The sequence below is a fragment of the Agelaius phoeniceus genome, chromosome 6 (assembly GCF_051311805.1).
Source record: "Agelaius phoeniceus isolate bAgePho1 chromosome 6, bAgePho1.hap1, whole genome shotgun sequence".
In the NCBI taxonomy this organism is placed as follows: Eukaryota; Metazoa; Chordata; class Aves; order Passeriformes; family Icteridae; genus Agelaius; species Agelaius phoeniceus.
The window spans coordinates 20,149,961-20,168,822 of record NC_135270.1 but is presented as its reverse complement, the minus strand read 5'-3'; the positions used below and the strand labels follow the sequence as shown (position 1 = coordinate 20,168,822).

The following is an 18,862-nucleotide window of genomic DNA, read 5'->3' as shown; positions in this document are numbered from 1 at the left end:
GCCCCTCTGCTCCGCCCGCGGCACCTGCCATGGCATTGGCCGCCTCGATCGCCTCAGGCGTGGGCAAATCTAATCGCGCGGACACCCGCGTCCAGCCTGGCGGTTCGTCCCCATCTCCTCTGGTCCCTGCCGGCTCCCGGCCCGGGGGGAGAGCAGCAGCCTCTCCATCCCGCCCGCCGCGGCTCGGCTCGGTGCCCGCGGCCGGGCATGCCCAGCGCTCCGCAGGCGCCCGCGCGGCGCCCCAAAGAAGCCCCCGAGCAAGGACCCCGCGCTGGCCGCGCCATGGCGGCCGCCGGCGGGGACGCGGCGCAGGTAACGGGGCCGGGGGGCGGCGGGGCCGCGCCACCGCTCCGAGAGCCCCCGTCAGCGCGGGGCTGGGCTGCTCCTGAACCTCGCTAACTGGCCAGCAGCCTCGCAGCTGCTAATTAGGAGAGAGGCCCTGGGAGTACTGGTGGATGGCAAGTTGACTATGAGCTGGCAGCGTGCCCTGGCGGCCGAGAGGAAATTCAGGCAGCAGGATCCGGGCAGAGGCAGTGTCCGGCACACCAGGAGCAGTGTTCATAAGCTAAAACACGAGTTCCACCTCAACGCGGCCATGAACTTCTTTACACTGAGGCTGGCAGAGCCCTGGAATAGGCTGCCCAAGGGAGTCGGGGAGGCTCCCTCCCTGGAAACATTCAAAGCCCAGCTGGAGGCTTTCCTGTGTCACCTGCTCTGGGTGGCCCTGCCTTGGCAGGGGGATTGCACTGAATTGTCTCCAAAGGTCTCTTCCAACCCTGGCAGTTCTGTGCACCTATATAAACGTGTTGTAAAATTTAGGCCAATTTCCAGAATGTTGCCAGCTGTCAGTCTGGCATCTACAGGACTCATGGTTCTTTTTGTGTTAACTGGAGTTGTTTAGGTTTGTTTTGTGATTTGGTTTTCTTCTGTTTTTTTTTTTTTTTTTTAATTGGTCTTTGATTGGGGTTTTATGTATCATCACAACCAGAACATGAGCTGGCAGTGCTGTGCTTCACCAAACTTTGAGCATATGGAAGCATTGCCTGGACAAAGCTCAGACACCTCTCCAGTTTGTGTGTGACACTGGTGGAGAGACCAGCCCAAGCTTCAAAACCAGCCAGAGCTGACAGCAGGGAGATGAGAGGTATCAGCAGCCTAGATAATGTGGCCTGCCAGGAAAGTGGGCAATAATCCAGTTCATTATCAACAAAGCAAAGCAAAAAAAAGGCAGCAGACTGAGTTGTTGTAATACAGAAAACATTGTCACAGTGTAGGTGAGAGGGAACACCATCTCCTGCATGTCTATCATCTTTGGTAAGAGAGAGCACATCTCACTGTCACTGGAGGTTGTAAAGATGAGGTTAGAGCAGGAGATTCCAAACGTTGTAAAATGTGCCCCAGGCTGCCATCTCCAGGAATTCACCTTCCCACTCTCCACTGCCTCTGCCTTGTGCTCCTGTTCCATCCCCACCCTTAGTTGTGCAAGTCCACCACCACCTGGAAGCATTTCTTTCTAAACATCTCAGCAGAGGTATTGGCACCAAGTAACCACTGCCTGCCATTTTTGCTGTGTGCTGCTTTTGCTTTGGGTTGCTCTATTCTGTTGGTGTTGACAAAATACTCCCCACCCCAAGGTGGATTCTTGCTGCTAAACAGAATATTTTTCTTATAAATGTTTTTGGTGGGCATTAATGACTGAGGTGAGCAGTAGAGCAGCTAACCATTTGTCATTTTAGAAAAACTTTTAATGCTTCTAGTTGCTGCAATAAAAAAAAAAGAATCCTATATAAAAGCACACCATAAAAGCAGCTGTTTTACTGTGGTAATGTAGGTAGAAACCTTACCAGAGATACCTTTGGTTGATATATAGATATGGATATTAATGTAATAAACAATGGAATATGGAAAAAATACAAGATGGGGTTTTTTTCCTCCTAAAGAAATTTTAAAATAATGCTATTTTCTTTCTGACTAAACTGCATGTAAAGTAACTTCACGTAGTAAAAATGTAGGAATGTAAAGTTCATAAAATAATTAGCATGTATTTTCTGTGGTATTTTTGAGTGCTGTTTAAAAATGTGTATTGACTAATAAAGTCTGTTCTACTGAAATTTGTAAATCAAGCAAAATTAACCTACATAAAAACTGATTTAATAGGAAAACCACTAGTCAAGCTTTTAAAAATTGATAATGTTAGATGCATTTATTTTTCCTTTTTTTTTTGTGCAATAGTATCATGGCTATGGCCCACTGCACTCAGATGAACTTTAGATGAGATCTGTTCTGTGAAGGATAGTCAGACTTGTACCTTCTTTGGGGTTTTGTTTGTTTCAAGGTGTGATGTCCCTGGCAGAGCATAAAGGGCATTGTGTAAACATGCAGTTATTTTGTAATTGAAGTTCATTAGCATAAATTAGACCATTTTGCTGCAGTATGAAAGTACTAATCCTTTAAACTCAATTTGAGAGCTTGAATTCTTAGGTGTGAGGTGTTTCTGATGGTTTCTCATTTATTTATTTATTTTCTTTTTAGGATGGGTTACATCCAAGGAATCTTATCCCAGAGCTTTGTAGGCTGTTTTATGGTTTAGGCTGGGTAACAGGAACTGGTGGAGGAATCAGCTTGAAACATGGGTAAGTGATGATGAAAGAGAGATAATGTGGTGGTGAGAGAGAGGTGGCTGTGTTTAGTACTTGGTGAGGGCTTTACAGTTCCATGAGAAGTGTTTGCAAGTTGAGAGTAGGCAAGAAGTTAGAGGATGAAATGAGCAGTGTGCCAAAATTAACCATATAGGAGGAAGGTGAATAGTCTGAATTAATCATTGCAGTCCCTTCAACAGGGAGAGACAGCTTCAGAGAGTGACCTTATCCTGTCCTTTTCCTACCTTTTTTTTAAAGGAGATGAATTGCCTTTAAAGAACAACGTGTTCCCCCTTTTTCACTTCACTGACTATGGAATTTAGAGTGGGTTACATCAGGCAGGCACATGACTTTCAAATGCCTGTGGTTAAATAAGATCAGTCTCACCCTGGATGTATTTTACAGGCCAGATATTTCCTCTAAGAAGGAAATTGCTGTTCCACTGAGGTAATTTCTAAGGAGACAAATACTTTACATATAATTAAAGCATGACAGGTAACAACAATTTTTGGTCTGTGTCTCCTACGAAGAAGCACCACTTTGTGTTTTTATTTGCCTGTCTCCCACCTTTTCATAATCTCCAATCCTTTTAGTGGGAACAGAGCTCCTCTCAGTGGCCACTGAAAAAAAGATAAGTCCTCATTCTGCAAAGAGTCTTGCACAGTGCCTGCAGTTCTGTGCCTAGTCACCAGGCTGTGACACTATCTTGAGAGTATCTGACATCTCATTTTTCTGGTATACACTTGCATGAATGCACAAACAGCCATTGCTATTCAAAGATGTATTTTATATATATGAATAAAAGACCCTAAATGCTCATACTTGTGTTCTTTGGACTTTGTGCAGGTCATTTCACCTCCCTGCTTGATTTTGCAAGCAAAGCCACAACAGTAATAATAATGAGATGAATTAAAAGAGGGTAAATTCTGTGGGAAGAATTTCTTTCTAGCACTAATTTGTCATCAGTACCTAAATGTAGCCTATTTTCTTTGTCATTCCAGTGCAACTCCTGTTGGTTTTGGCAAGACAAATGGCATTATCAGAGAATGCACTAATACAGTAATATAGTTTTCCTTAGTAGTTCTATAGCTTGTTTACTTGGCATTATTAGAAAGGAAAATGTAAAGGAACAGTTGAAATGTGATTCAAATATAGCAACTGTTTTTACCAGGTAATCTTAATCAGCCTTACTCACTGTGCAGTTCATATCAACTATTAAGGAAAAAAATTGCCAATTTGGACTTGGCATAGCATGTTAAAAATTGATGTAGAATTCTTTGTGAGGTATCTTGTATTTGAAGACTTTATTTTATCATCTGATTTTCTGGTTAAGTTCTAAAAAATAAAAAAATCTGGTTCAAGAAAAATTGTGTGTCTGTCATAAGTAACTGAGTTTACCACTTGATTTCTTATCTTGCTCATACAAATGAATCAAGACTAAATTAATGCAACGCCAGCAGTGTTAATTCATGAATGTCAAAAATTACAAATATGATAAAGCCACATTTTTCTGTGCTTCACAGACATTTTATCACTATGAATAGTACATCATCTTAAGAGTTTTATTTTTGGAAGAATTAAAATCATGGAATTGTTTAGTTGGTAAAAATCCTTAATATCATCAAGTGTCCAACCATAAACCTACCGCTGCCAAGTTCTCCACTAAACCTCATTCCTAAGCACCATGCCTAAAGGTCTTCTAAAAACTTCCAGAGATGGTGAGCCTACTGCTTTCCTGGGAAGCCTATTGCAATGCTTGGTAACCCTTTCAGAGAAGAAATTTTTCCTAATATCCAATTTAAACCTCTCCTGATGGAAATGGAGATAATTTCCTCTTGTCCTGTCACTGGTTACCTGGCAGAGGAGACCAACCTCGCCTGACTACAGCCTCCTTTCAGGCAGTTGTAGAGAACAGTGAGGTCACCCCTGAGCCTCCTTTTCTCCAGGCTAAACACCCCCAGCTCCCTCAGCTGCTCCTCACAGGACTTGTGCTCCAGACCCTTCTCCAGCTCCATACTCTTGTCCAGAACTACAAAGATCCCATGGTCCATAGGAAGTGTGTCTGTAACTTGACTAATTATTCACTAGATGTCTCTGTGCTCCTGAATTTAGTATGTGACTGGGAAGTCAAATAGTGATTGCAGTTCAGAGAGAGAATATAGTTGGGGATTTTGTGCTAATAATGAAAAGAATGCAGTGCCATCTTGAAATCATTTTAGTTTCAATCAGTTTTTATGATTTTTTGTTCATGTAGTCCTTGCAAGAAGTGATGCACTTCTCCTTAAATTTCAGTCATTTAATTACACTGAATTAGTGCTATCTCTTTATCAACACAACTAAACATGGAACTGCACTAGAAACCTAACCTGCACACTTAAAAAAAAAGTATTTACAATGTTAAATGTTGCAGATAATGATTACTGTTTTAAGATAGTTTATGGATTTTTATGTAATGGTTTTGTCCCCCGCCTTGTCACAGATCAGTATCTGTTTGCAATTTGTCATTTAATTTTTATTCTGAATTCTAGAATTTGAGTTTGAGTTACTGCAGGGAAAGGCTGTTTTTCTTTGTTGGAAAAATAAGACTGCACTTCTTATATGTGTTTCGGATATCTGTCAAGTTGAAAGCAGGGTTTTGTAACCCTGCAAGTTAAAGATTTTATTTACAATTTATTGTACAATTTGGTTCTATTTTGAAAACTATCTGCCTGTCAATGTATGGAAAGAACAAGAAAGTTTTTTAATTGTGAGGGTCTAGATTTGCTGTTTCCTTTTCAGTGGCTCAAGAGCTCGAATGCCTGTCTGGTGGAACAGTCATTGCTCAGCTTTGTTTACTGATTTTTCTCATCTGCAACTTTTCCTAGGGATGAAATCTACATCGCTCCTTCAGGAGTCCAAAAGGAAAGAATACAGGTGTGTTAAACTGTGCTTTTACCTCAGAGCTCATCTTGAGATGGATGAAAGTCCCTTTGTTTAGAGTTTGATTTTTCCTTATGTGAAGTTACAAACTTGTTATGCATTTGAAACAACTGCTGATTTCTCCCAGTACTCCACTATGATAGGAAGCCAGTATGTGTTTCAGTGGCCAGTGTAGATTAGTCTTGATGTTCTCCTTGCTTTAAATTAACACAAAGCAGCATGAGAGTGGAGCATTACTCCAGTCCAGCTTTATTCTTTGTCAGGCTTGGTTGGCTGGACTTGTCTAGCTACAGTTTCAAGTTACCCATGTAAATAGACATTAACACCTCATTGCTGTTTATTTTCGTTTGAGTGATTGCAAATATTTGTCTCGATATTCTCAGTAAATAACTAGGCTCTCCCCATGAAAAGGTGACCTGTCTCTGTTTTCCAAAAAAACAACCCAAAATGTAAGAGGAGGGGGGAACGGTAAACAATACCTATTTTATGGCAGCAGGAACTCCCCCAGGATAGAGTAATACATGGAAAGGATTTGTCATCTCATAAATCTGAGGATAAATACAGTGAGGAGGGAAAGGAATTTCTTCTCTGATAGAAACTTGGGTTCTTAGAGCAGTGTTTGCTGGGGATGTGGAGAAGTAAGGCAGGCAAAGGTATGTAAGATAACCACAATGCTGTGGTCTATGCTCACAGTAACAGAGGATTAAGCACAGTCAGTGAGGAAATCTCCTGTAATTGTATTTTCTGCTGATTTTTAAAATAACATTAAAATTTTATTACTATCCTGAACAATTCTTTGTACAATTCTATTATGAATAGTTAATTGATGCAAAGGTAACATTCATGTAAAGCTACTAAAAGCAAACTTTAAAAAGAAATAGTTCTACAAGTTAAGTGTATTATTTTTTAAGTTTAACTTGTGTTGTTTGTTGGTTCTTTTAAGTAGGGAAGGAAAAGTACATCTACATTTCTTATTTTGAATCAGTTACTACTTTTTCTTTTGATCAGTTGTTATTACTGAGCTACACTATCTCCTTTCTCAGAAAATTGTAGTTTTACAAATATCTGCATGGCATCAGTCTGAGGAAAAAGTACCTAATACTAATTTCCATTACACAATGTTGGTAAATAGTGTTAGAAGCTGGAATAAATGTGGAGCATTACAGCACTTTTACAAAGTTCAAATCACATTCTCTATTAAATACATGGTTTGTATATATTTGTTTCCTTAGAGGGAAAACAAAACTATTTGAGGTTAAATATCAAACAAAACTATCACAGATCAAAATAATTTCTTCTTTCTTACAGCCAGAAGATATGTTTGTTTGTGACATGAATGAACAGGACATCAGCGGTCCTCCACTGCACAAGAAACTAAAGAAAAGCCAGTGCACACCTCTTTTTATGAATGCCTACACTATGAGAGGTATGTAGCAATGTTTGCAGTTCAGCAGTGACTGAAACACTGTATATGTACATCCACAAAATTGCTAATCAGTACCATATTCTTTATACCTAGAAGTTAGGGTGGAATAAACATGAAACTATAAAATAAATTGATATGCAAAGGTATATATATATACAGTGGGATATAATCCACAGTAACATCCCATCAGTATCATTTGCAATTTAATCTTGTCTTGTAGCTATGCCTGTGATCATGTTTTCAGCACAGATTTTAGTGCAGAATATTGGTAGGTTGCAGGGGAAGCCCAGGATTACAGCAGTTTTACATCAGTGGTTTTGCCAATTCAGCTATTACAGTTCAAATCCTTTTGCATCCCTTGGCTGAGATTAACAGTTATAAAATAGGAATGGGTACTGAAAAGAGTATGAAACTTTTCTTTTGCAGGTAGATAGTAATAGAGAGCTTTTGATGTTGTGTAAAATTTACATCTGTTATTTTAGAAAGGATTTTGGGAGTCTCTTCTGGTCTTCCTGCACAAGCAGCTTACATTGTGTCCTCAAGGAATAACATTGCATCTTTATAAGTAATTATAATTATTTTCTACCTATCTTTCCATCATGACACAGTAAGATGATGATTTTTTTTTCAGAGAATTAGCAGATAATTGAGGAAAACATAAAAAGAAAGTAAAAAGCTTTAAACTTTCATTTAACAAATAAGTTTGGGAATTCCTTATAACCTCAGAACTCTGATAAAATTAAGAGTGTCTCAGTCATTGTAGTATGTAAAGAAGTGTTCAAGTAGTGTTTCTGCTTGAATTTGTACAAGCAGTGTCTCTCCTGGAATGTGTCACAAACTGAAAGCTGACACAAGTGTCCTAAGACAATCCATAATTATCCCTTATATGAGTAATTACCTTATACTTTCATTTAAGTTGCTGTATATTTTTTCCTCTCATACAGCAGATCAGCATTTGCTAAGATGCCTAATCAAAGGAAATTAATCAAGTATGTGAATAAAATTTTCATAATAGAGACATTTTTAAATTAATTCTAAATTTTCTTTTTCTGCTCCTAGGGGCAGGCGCAGTGATCCATACACATTCCAAGGCTGCTGTTATGGCTACCCTTCTTTACCCAGGGAGTGAGTTCTCTATCACCCATCAGGAGATGATAAAAGGAATCCAGAAGTGTACTTCAGGAGGCTATTACAGGTATTTCTCTATATTTAGGAATAGAAGTGTGGTGTTTGATCATTTGTTTTCAGCAATATCTATACAAGTCATTTGAGTTATATACTTGAAAGTGTATAATACAAAGTATTAAGAATAAGAAGTAAAAAGACCTCTGGAATGAATGAGTCACCACTGGCTTTCTGTAAGATCTGAAGCCTGTGTAAGAGATCTGAGATAAGATCTTGTACTGCCAAGGCTGCTGTGGTCTGTTGAGCTACAGGAAGAAGCCAAATAAAGAGCTACATCCTGAGATGTTACCACATCTGTACAACATTCAGCTGAAACTGGAGCCAGCCAACACCAGGTTGGATTGATAGCATGTACAAACTCCATTTGGGTGGACTTCACATATCACTGCCTGTGCTAGTTTAGGGCATGTTAAGAGAGTAGAGGATTTCAGATTTACTTGACAGAGTTTGAAAGAAAATTCAGAATAAACAGCTCATTAAAGATAATGTTATTACTTTTCAAGGATGAGCTCTGAGGTAAGTGCTGAGTTATTCCAAATTATGTGTGATGGCTTGTTTTGAGGTCTCCACCCACAGAGAGTTGAATTGGGATCTGCAAACAACATTTATATAACATGTGACAAGGAGATGAGAAATTGAAATGCTAAATTCTTTCCACTTTTTGATGTTAATTTTTGTATCTAACTGTTGCCCTTTGGCAAGGGAGAAAGCCATATGTGATTTTATGCCCAGGCATATTTTATTCCATTTTGGTTGACTTGCCAGCTTTACTTTCTTGTCACCATTAGCATGTGCATTTTTAATGTGGTAAAATGCAAACCCTTGTACTCAATTGTCTAACAACATTGGTTTTTTTTAAATCCACAACAACTTTTTATATGCATTTTGAGCTCTCAAGCACTCCTAAACGTTAGTCAGGAAACATTGGATTTATTGGGTTCCATGCCTCCAAGTTTTCTGTGTCATTCTATTAATTTACCAGAAAAATCCAAGAAATCAAAGCTCCAGGTTATATGGTTCATAAGCACATGTTCATTCACACTAGACTGATTCCACTGTCTTGCCTCACACAAGCCTCCCCACTGAATTCAAAGGAAAAATGGGTCCTTGGATTCAAAATACAAAATGGCGCTTTTCAAAAAAGGGATTGCATGTTGTTTCTAGTTACATGAATCTTTTCTGGAAGCTGTCCAGGAAAATGCTACAGATAGAATAATCAGAAGTATATGTTTGCCTAAATATGACTCCAGTGATGGCACACTGGTTTTACCTTTGATTTCCATAGAAGAGAATTAGATCAGTAGTAAACAGGTTTGAAAGTCAGACTGTCACAAGGTATTTTACATCCATGTTTGACTAAACATAGGCTGCTTATATTTCAATTTTTAAAAAAAAGAGAGCCCAAGTATTTAGCTCATTCAGAGTCTTCTTGACATTTTTTAGGTATTAGCTCTTGATAGAAAGCTTATAGTCCTGGTTAGGAATCAGTTATGATATTTATAGCAGCTTCCAAGCTCAAGCAGAAACTAGGAAGCCAATCCATTAACTCAATTGGCCTCATTAGTAACAAACACTCCAAGTGTAATTTTAGCATTCCAAATTTATAAGAGTCAGAGCTTCAAATACCACCTCACTTTCTTCATTCACTGTTTTTATAGCCTCCCTTGAGAAAGTGTCAGCATTGAGAACCGTAAGAGATGAGACTTTATCTTCTGAATATTTGATTTCAAATATAAGCTGTTGGTGTTGGGTTTTTTACCATTGCTTGCTTTCTGTGTTTCACAAAAGAAAGTACTACTAGCATCCACTCATGAAATATCTATGTGATCTCAATGATAACTCTGAACCTGAACTGGGGACTTATTAAAACTATTTAAACAAGTTTCTGCTAGTGTTAATTAAGGTTCAAACAATGCCAAAATATCCCAGTCCTCCTTCAGAAGAAACTCTTAGGCAAGTTCCACTGAGTAACGTGCATCATCTTGTCTTTGGAGCTGGGCTTCTCAGGCTCTCTTAAGATCACATGTAGCCCACCAATGACTCCATCACAGAGAATTTATTTTTCATGTGTTGACTCTACTTTCTATTTATATGCCTTAGCAGGACAATCTTCCAGGGGCTTTTTGGACTACCTAAATTATTTTTTTCTGTTCTCCAGCAAACAGCTTCATTTCCTTCTATATGATAGGATTCTTTTAAATAATTTAATCTGAGGTAAAACTTGTAGATGATGCCAGTACAGGATAAAAAGTTTGAAAAAGTTGTAAAGGGACCCAACTACAAAGTGATATGGGAATAAACAGCTACACCTAATAGATTAAAGTGTTATTTTCTTTTTGTGCCTCAAGTGTAGCTCAGGCATTGCCAGCATAATATGTGTTTGGGAGTGAGAGATGTTCCTGAGAATTCCCGTGCTACAGCATGACTCACAAGAGAAGAGAATAAAATCTAGTGATGAGAATTAAACTTTTTACACAGTCAGAGGATAATTTCTTTCTTAGGGAAAAGTTTCATACATCCAAGCACAGGGTTTTTTTAAGTACATGAAGATGTCTTTTTTTTCTAGATATGATGATACACTAGTGGTTCCTATTATTGAGAATACACCAGAAGAGAAGGATCTCAAGGAGAGAATGGCACGTGCAATGGAAAAGTACCCAGACTCTTGTGCTGTGCTGGTCAGACGTCACGGTGTTTATGTATGGGGAGAGACATGGGAAAAAGCCAAAACTATGTGAGTACAGTTCAGGAATATGCTGTCTCTTGCCTCAAGATCTTAATGAACTTAATGCCATGTATATTTCCAGTCCATGGACAATGATTCAGAATATTAAGGCCTCACTGCATGTATAGGGAGCTTTTGGGAATGGATTCATCCATGATTCCATTGCTTGGTTTTCCTTCTATATCAGTGCTGGCTGATAGGGTTGCCAACATTTTCCTTTCAGACAAGTCAACAAATCCCTTCTCATATGAAACACACAGGCAGTCTATGCTTTTATATGACACCTGCCAATACTGTTTGTGTAGCCCTCCCTAGTCCCATTTTTGGAATTTACCTCATCTGCTGATGGAAATGCAGCAAATCAGTATTATGTAGGAAAATGGCACTTTCCATTCCACAGCATTGGAAATAAACAATAATAGAGCTGTCCAGTCAGACTATCACATTGGTGATAAAATCTTAAGGAAGGAAAATACTAATTTTCATAAAACATGATAAGGCTTGAGCTTTACTTACATTGCATTTTTTCCCTATTTATTTTAGGTGTGAATGTTATGACTACTTGTTTGATATCGCAGTGCAGATGAAGCAGCACGGGCTGGATCCTTCAAAACATCCAGCAGGAGAAAATGGGATCTTGTAAATGTCAACAACATTTATACTCAGGTGTGAATTTATCTGTAAAGATGATCTGTTGGGAGGGAGAGACTATAGATGACACCATCACTTCAGTCTGCTTTCCCACTCAGGAAACTTCAGTATTGCTCATCTTCCCCCAGTCTGCTCCATTATCACTGCAGTTGTTTCTATGCCTGAAATAGTGCTCCTTTTCCACACAATGCAGCAAAATTTATATGTATTAACGGTTAGGTAAGTCCAGTGGATCTTTAGTGCCAATGTACAGCATGGAGTGTGATTTCTTTTTAAAACAAAATAATATCAAGTATTTCCAGAAAAGCCAATGGACTAAAAAGGCCAGAGCCTAGTGAGCTGATGTAGACAGAGATGTCTGAACACCCACATTTGTTCTGCTTGCAGGATCAGGTTTGATTTCAGACCATCTCAGTGATATTACTTATGTGGTGGGTTGGTTGGGGGTTTTAGGGGGTTTGGTTTTTTCCTTCAGTGTGGCTGGTTGAGTTTCACTGATTAGTGTTACCTGTTTACCTCCTGTAGGAAATCACATTGACTTTCTGTTTTCTACTGTAGCAATGATCAGTTTTGAAAGTTTTCATAAGAAATTTTTGAAGTTAAAGCCCAAAGATAATATGATCAGGGCACTCTACCTGAAGGATACCTGAAACAATTCTCACATATGTACAGCTTGGTATGGCAAAATGCAGTGGTAGCATAACATTTCAGAGTTGGAAAATACAAATTTAAAGGTACCAGTACTGAGATTATAAAGGAATTTCTTGACCAAAGCAGTGGGGCAGGAGGTGTGCTGTCAGTGAGCTCTGCCTTAGCTGGCATTCAGGGTGCTGCTGCTGCTGCCTGCAGTGATGAAGACAGGCTGGATGCCACTCCTGCACAAAGCTAACTCATGGCCCACAAGGGCCATTCTAAAATTACTCCTCAGCCCCTGCAACTGGATAAGTTGGGCTTCTGTAGTGGCATTAATATTCCTTTGCCTATTTATTGTGACAAGTTTTAGAACATTTCTGCTTTTACTTTATTTCTCCTGTACAGGTTTCTTACATGATGATGGGAGTTCCAGCTTTCACCCCACACTATTGAAGCCAGAAGGGGGTGCTGATCCTCAGCTGATTGACAAATGTCAGCAGCAACTTTTAACTGTTAAATGCACCCAGGAATTAAAGGAGAGTTAAAAAAACCCAACTACTGAACAATCATTGCAATTTCCAAGTCCTGTCGAATGCCACAGTAGGAGGAATGAAAATTCAGATGCAAAAATAGTTTGAAAAACTTTGGAGAACTAATGTCACATTTTGGTTTTGTGCCTTAAAAATTCATATTTTAACAACCTGCACTTGTTGATCCTGCCCTAATGCTACATCATTTAACTTGAAATAAGTCTGCATTTCTGAAAGTTATTGTAGCTTTTATTCTTCCAGAAAAAAGTGAGGACAACCCCTTAATTAGAAGTTAATAAAGTTTAAAGCATTGTTTGAACTGTTGATTCCTTCATACCATGTTCGTGTTTATGTTTTTGGGGTTTTTTTTTCTTTTTTTAAATTAAGCCTGTAGCATATGTATTTTTAAACTCTCCTAATTGTCATTATAATGAGAAGGAAATTTTATAGCATGTATTTTGCAGTTGTTACTGAGGGACTGCTCTGGGTCTTACCTTTTTAAATTCCTTCACTTTGAATAACAGCTTTGTATGACCTCTGTTTAGCCCCCACCCCAAGGTAGATTTAATCAACCTGCTCATTAAAACACAGTCTCACATAATTATGACAGAGTCTTCTTTCAGAATCTTCTGGAATAGCCCCCTGGTGGCGTCAGTGTAAGCTCAGTTGACCAATTTTCTAATTGAGTATTGAGACCTCAGTCCCAAGGGTGAGCTGGGCCAGGCTAAGTGCCAGCTGACCCTGGTTTCTGCTAGGGGCTGTGCATTCCCACCACTTTCCCTTCCATCATCTCTGGCACTTTTTTGGAGCTTCCATGAGGTGAATTAACTCTTCAGCCTAAAATAAAACTACTGTGGGAGTGGGGGAAAAATTGTTTCAATTATTTCCTACTAAGCCATTGATAAAAACACTGAATCAAGTCAAAGGTGGGGCCAAAGAGAACCTAGAGCCAGGGCAAGAGGACATGGCTGATGGCAGAGATGGCAGACACCACTTCCCCCTTTTCCCTAACCCTAACCCTAACCCTAACCCTTTTCCTGGGGATGACAATTAAGGTCAGTGTTTTGTGTACCTTAGGCATGTTTGCCCTTCCCTCTTTTACCTCTGTACCTGCAGTGTGCAACATTTAACCCTTAGGGGGACCTTGGTTATGGTGAAATAATGGTTATCACTGAGTAACTACAGGTTGCTTGCTATATGTTTATTGATTTTTTTTTCATTATTAGACATTTGTCAGTGGCAAATAGTTTGCAGTGATCACATATCTTCTGAATGTATGTGGATTGCAGTAAGAACTTGTATGAAAATGCTATTTTTTAGACCAGAGGGTGACTTTGGACAGGCTACTTCACTTAAGCATAAAATATCTCTGAAGTGTGTTCAAGACTTGAGAGATGCAGCTGACCTTAAGGGAAAGCAGACTCTAATTCTCTTAACTTTTCTTCCCTGTGGATGTACTAATAAAAACACTTCATGTGACAATCCAATTAGTCTTGAAATCTAGCTGCCATCTATTCATTGTGGCCTTTAATAATTTATTTAAAGTGTCTGATTTTTGCAAAAAACAACTTTGTGTGGTATTCAGATGATGATTTCAGAATAGGTGATAATTGTATCATTCCATGATACTGATGTTTTATAAGCATGAAGAAAATTTTACATTTGATGTTTTTTTGTTTTGCATATGTAAAGACAAGCCATAAAAGAACACTCACGAGGAAAGGTACTTTTTGCCAAATATATTCCTTTGGGGTTGTGCTAGTTACAATATTCACTTTCTCATGCAGCTACAATTTGCTCTGTAGCCTTTCTAAAATCTGTAAATAATCACATTTCTACAGTAGTAGTTAAGGTCTTTCATACAGGATTCCTAGATGCTCAGAGTCCCATTCAGTGATTTGGAAACGAGTTAAATGTACCCATCTCATGTCTTCTCATATGAATCCTCATCAAAGAAATTAATGCCTTCACAACTCTGGTGGCTTCATAACCCTGTGAAATGATTACTGTTTCCTGAAGTGCTCACAAAGCTCTGGCAGTACAGCTCTGATTATGTAGAACAAAAATAGGAAAATATCTCATACAATTCAAAGCTTCTTGACTCACATAATTTTTAAGTCTATCTCTTTTCCTGATGTGAATATTAGGCTTTTAAGCCAGCTAGGTGTTTTTCTGTTTGCAGCAAAGACTTGATCTCCACCAAAGCTGATTATCTAGGTTTAGTATCACAGATAGGCTCATGGCAGAATGACATAATTCCCATTTAAATGGCTCATCCAAAAAGCTAAGTAAGTTCCAACATTTCTCAATAAAAGTAACTTCCTAGCAAACATCCTGCTTGCTTTCCAAGAAGGAAATAAAACTGCAGAATACAGGATCTCAAAATGTTAAAGAGATAGAACTCTTAACTTACCATAAGCAGTTATGATGCCAATGTATGTTCTGTTGTAAATGCTGTAATGCCTGAACAATTGGCATCCTCTTCAACTCTGAAATTTTAATTAAAAAATTAATATTAAAAAAGCCCACTGACTAGTGCAGCATTACAAATAAACCAGTAGCCTTCCTCTAAATTGTTTTTTTGCCGCATATTTTGGCAAAGAGGTTTGTAACAGTTTTTTGCTATTTTACAGAAGATGGTAAATGGGAAAAAAGATCCCTGGAACACTCTGAATGGATTACTCCCATACTGAGGGGTAGAAGAAAATATATAGTTTGATATTAATCCTTCCTGATTTCAAAATAATTAAAAAACCTCTGAAAAATGCTTCATTTTTCAAGCCACTTCATATTTGTATTTCAGGTTTGTTCTAAGGGGAGGTGAACCCTTGCAGGCTTTGGTTTTGTTTTGTTTTCCTAGGTACAATAGAAAGTTGTGCCTTACAGAGCCAGGCAGTTTTCAAGGACAGCCCTCTGAGCTGAGACAGACTTTTGTAACAGTGTGTAAAGGAGCCTGTGATTGCACTTTGCTACCAGCTAATCTGACCCTTCATGGGTCTGGACGTTAGCTTAAATTTCAAGTCGGCTTAATGTTAATGGCTTAATGTTACTACAGAAGAATGCTACCTGACCTGATTTTTAAGAGTGAATTTTTAAGTCCCTAAGTCCGAAAAAGAGCTCTCAGGCATTTATTCTGGTAGTGCTAAAGGTTTCACTGCATATAATGGATGGTAAATAAAATCTGGCTTTTGGTTGACTTGATTAGCACAGGCTTGTATTTCTGCTGAATATGAGTGCCAGAGTTTCAGCATATACTGAGTGAACCATTGCAAAATTATTTTGGAGGTGGAACCTCTAGTGGAACCACATCCATTGCCTATTTCCTGGGATTTTAATCTATTGAAATCAAAAGCAATTCCAAATATTAAATTTTTAAATTTTTCTATAGTCTGCACACTTAATCTAGCATCTGCTAGTTTTTGCTAGAGCAGTCAAAGAAAACCAGTGACTGCCTAATGCTCAGTCCAAAAAATGGATTGAGCATGTTTGTGTGGATGGGCAATCGTGGAAATTCATATACTCTGAGTACCATTGACAAATACACTCTGTACTTATATATGTCTGTTGGGGTTTTTAACTCTAAGAGACTTTGCTGTTGGACTAGCAAATTTCTCCCATCTATGACAGATAAAATTACAGGTTAATCTCCAGAAACCAGATCAACAGGAATTTATTTAAGTAGTTAAGCATAAATTCTGTCTCCTTAATGAGCCTCAGATTAGCTTCAATTTCTCTAATGGTAATTTCTGGTTATTACAAACAGAATACACTGGATATAGAAGAAAGAATAGGTTTTATATTTAAAACAAAGAGCTGGATGTCTAGATTTTGTGGCTGATTGAACTGTTACCTTAAGGTCATGCCTTAAACAGTTCACTTTGATGGGAGTTTCAAAAGACCTTGAATGAATCAGATACTACCCTAAATCCCATTGGAAAGTTATGGGATTCATTTTGTTAGGCTCCCCTCTTAACTCTAAGGATGTAGCTGTCTTTATTTCAATTAGGAGTAAGAAAGAAAAAAAACAGAGAAGGTCACCTTGAGTACAAGCTGCCAACTTAATCACTGCTGTGTCCCTGTTTGATATCAAATACCTAACTGGTATTTTTTCCCCGTGCTAGAAACTTGTAGTTAAGAAAAAGGTTACATAACTTGATTTCACCTAGAAGGAATTTACAAACCCAAGAAATCAGGAACTGAGCTGTCCTGCTTACTCGAATGTGCATTAAGACTACCAAAAGTAACACAGCACAATTTTTGTGACTCCAATTTCTCCCTTCCCAAAGGACACCAGCTCTCTGTCTTTCCAGATGAAACCTCTGTTTTATAATGCCATTTTTTATTTCCTGTTCTCCAGACAAAGCAGTTCCCATTGCATGGCAGTTCCTGAGAGCACTGTGAGAAGGAATATGTGTGAATGACAACTGAGCATTGCCTGGGCTCTGCAGGTTGCTGGGCACTTAACACGAATGATTCCATTTCTTTTGTCTTTATGCTTTGTCTCATTTCCGTGCTTTATTCAGTTTTAATCCTGCTTTTCTGTAAGACTTTCTTCCTTCTGGTGTTTTCCTTACAATCATTGAAACCAAATGTAAACTTAGTACCATTTGCATTCTGGTTGAACTTTCAAACCCAGGAATATTTTTGTGTTGCAAACATCTCTTTCCTGATTCATCTGCTACATCCCTGACATATCTGGGCATGTCCTGTTATTGTCTGTTTGCAAAATTTTGGTACTTAAAACAGTTAATGTGTCTTTTGTATCTCAGACACACTAGGATTTTGCAAGCAAGTGTCTGTTGATTGCAAGAGCATATGAGCAAGTATGAGACTAATTTCCTGTTAAGGAGTCGCTACATTAAAAGGATATTTGCATAATCATAGACCAAGATAATGTAGGGAAAACCCCTGAGATCATTCTGCTGCCAGGATTAGGCCAAGCCCAACATGTAATTTATTTGAATGCATGAAAGCTGCTCCTTATCGTTCACTTCTATCTCAAGTCTCCAAGCACTTTAGTTGGCAGCAGCAGGCTCTAACTCCTCCTGGGTAATTCATTATCCTCAACAACTTTTAAAAGGGTTATTTTAAGTTTAACTTAACAGTCCCTGCAACTTAATTAATACAATAAAAAAACTATTCCTTTTATGAATTTCTGTCACATGTTCAAAATCAAGCTACAGCATCTTCTTGGGTCATCATTTTATTTGATACCCTCCCCTTCAGGTTATGATAACTTCAGAAATATTGCATGCACCACAGAAACAGGGGTTCAGGACTACACATATGAAAAACATAGGCAAAACCAATGAGATTTCCTAATGCAGTACTTTTTTCAACTTGTATATAAATAAAGAAGTGTCCACATAGGAGTTCAGCAGAAAGAAGTACAAAAGAAAGTACATTAGCAATGAAAAATCAAGGCACATACCAGTGCTGTTTCTGAACAGATTAATACTTAGGGCTGGAGGTTCTGTATTTCCATTTTAAATTCAGGCACATGCTTGAAGTTTTATTTGGAGAATCTCATTATCAAAGCAAAGAATTTGTCATACTTGCCACCTGGTACTTCCTCCAGGTAAACAGGCTTAGAGGCTGGCTAATGGCTAGAGTGCTCTAGTGATACCTGAAAGAATTGGTTTCTTTTTCTTTTTTACTCTGCTTGGATAAGTAAGTTATTTGAACCCAGAAATCCAATTACCAGGGGGAAAAAAAAGAGGCAAAAAAATCCCAATGCTGTCATGTTTGTTTGCCATGGTTAAAATAAATGGGCATACAAAGAGATGTGTAGGTGTAGCAAGAGGGCAGCTGCTGTTTCTGAAAAGCAGCTGAGGGAGGAGAACCCATTCAGTAGCACTTCAGGGACAGCTCAGGCTATCAAGCCTCCAACCATAGCACAAGAGGAAAGGGCAAAACATTATGATAACAGATTATTTAATTGTAGGAAAGTCAAAAAGAGAGATTATAATTAAGCTCTCAGACACCTAAATAAAAAAGCATCTAGTAGCAGCGGTAGCAACTTTGGCAAATAAGCACAGTTAAACAAATAGCATGATGATCACTGTCCATTTCAGTTTAAACACCTTTTAAACCTTTAAACCAATTAAACAGTTCCACTCCACTAGAAAATTGTACCATGATTTATTATAACTAT

General features: G+C 38.4%; 1 protein-coding gene across 1 annotated transcript; it reads left to right on the top strand.

Annotated features, from left to right (window-relative positions):
* Nucleotides 1–109: 109 nt before the first annotated feature.
* Nucleotides 110–13,309, top strand: APIP (APAF1 interacting protein). Its single transcript, XM_054634572.2, has 8 exons — nt 110–312; nt 2,533–2,633; nt 5,504–5,552; nt 6,867–6,984; nt 8,044–8,179; nt 10,736–10,903; nt 11,438–11,560; nt 12,584–13,309. The coding sequence occupies exons 1-7, from the start codon at nt 208–210 to the stop codon at nt 11,535–11,537; spliced, it is 777 nt and encodes a 258-aa protein (XP_054490547.2). The 5' UTR covers nt 110–207; the 3' UTR covers nt 11,538–11,560; nt 12,584–13,309.
* Nucleotides 13,310–18,862: the final 5,553 nt, after the last annotated feature.

Coding starts and splice junctions, on each gene's coding strand:
- APIP (XM_054634572.2), top strand. CDS start 208: ATGCCCAGCGCTCCGCAGGCGCCCGCGCGGCGCCCCAAAGAAGCCCCC. Junction 6,985..8,043: donor GAATGCCTACACTATGAGAG/GTATGTAGCAAT, acceptor TTCTGCTCCTAG/GGGCAGGCGCAGTGATCCAT. Junction 10,904..11,437: donor TGGGAAAAAGCCAAAACTAT/GTGAGTACAGTT, acceptor TATTTATTTTAG/GTGTGAATGTTATGACTACT.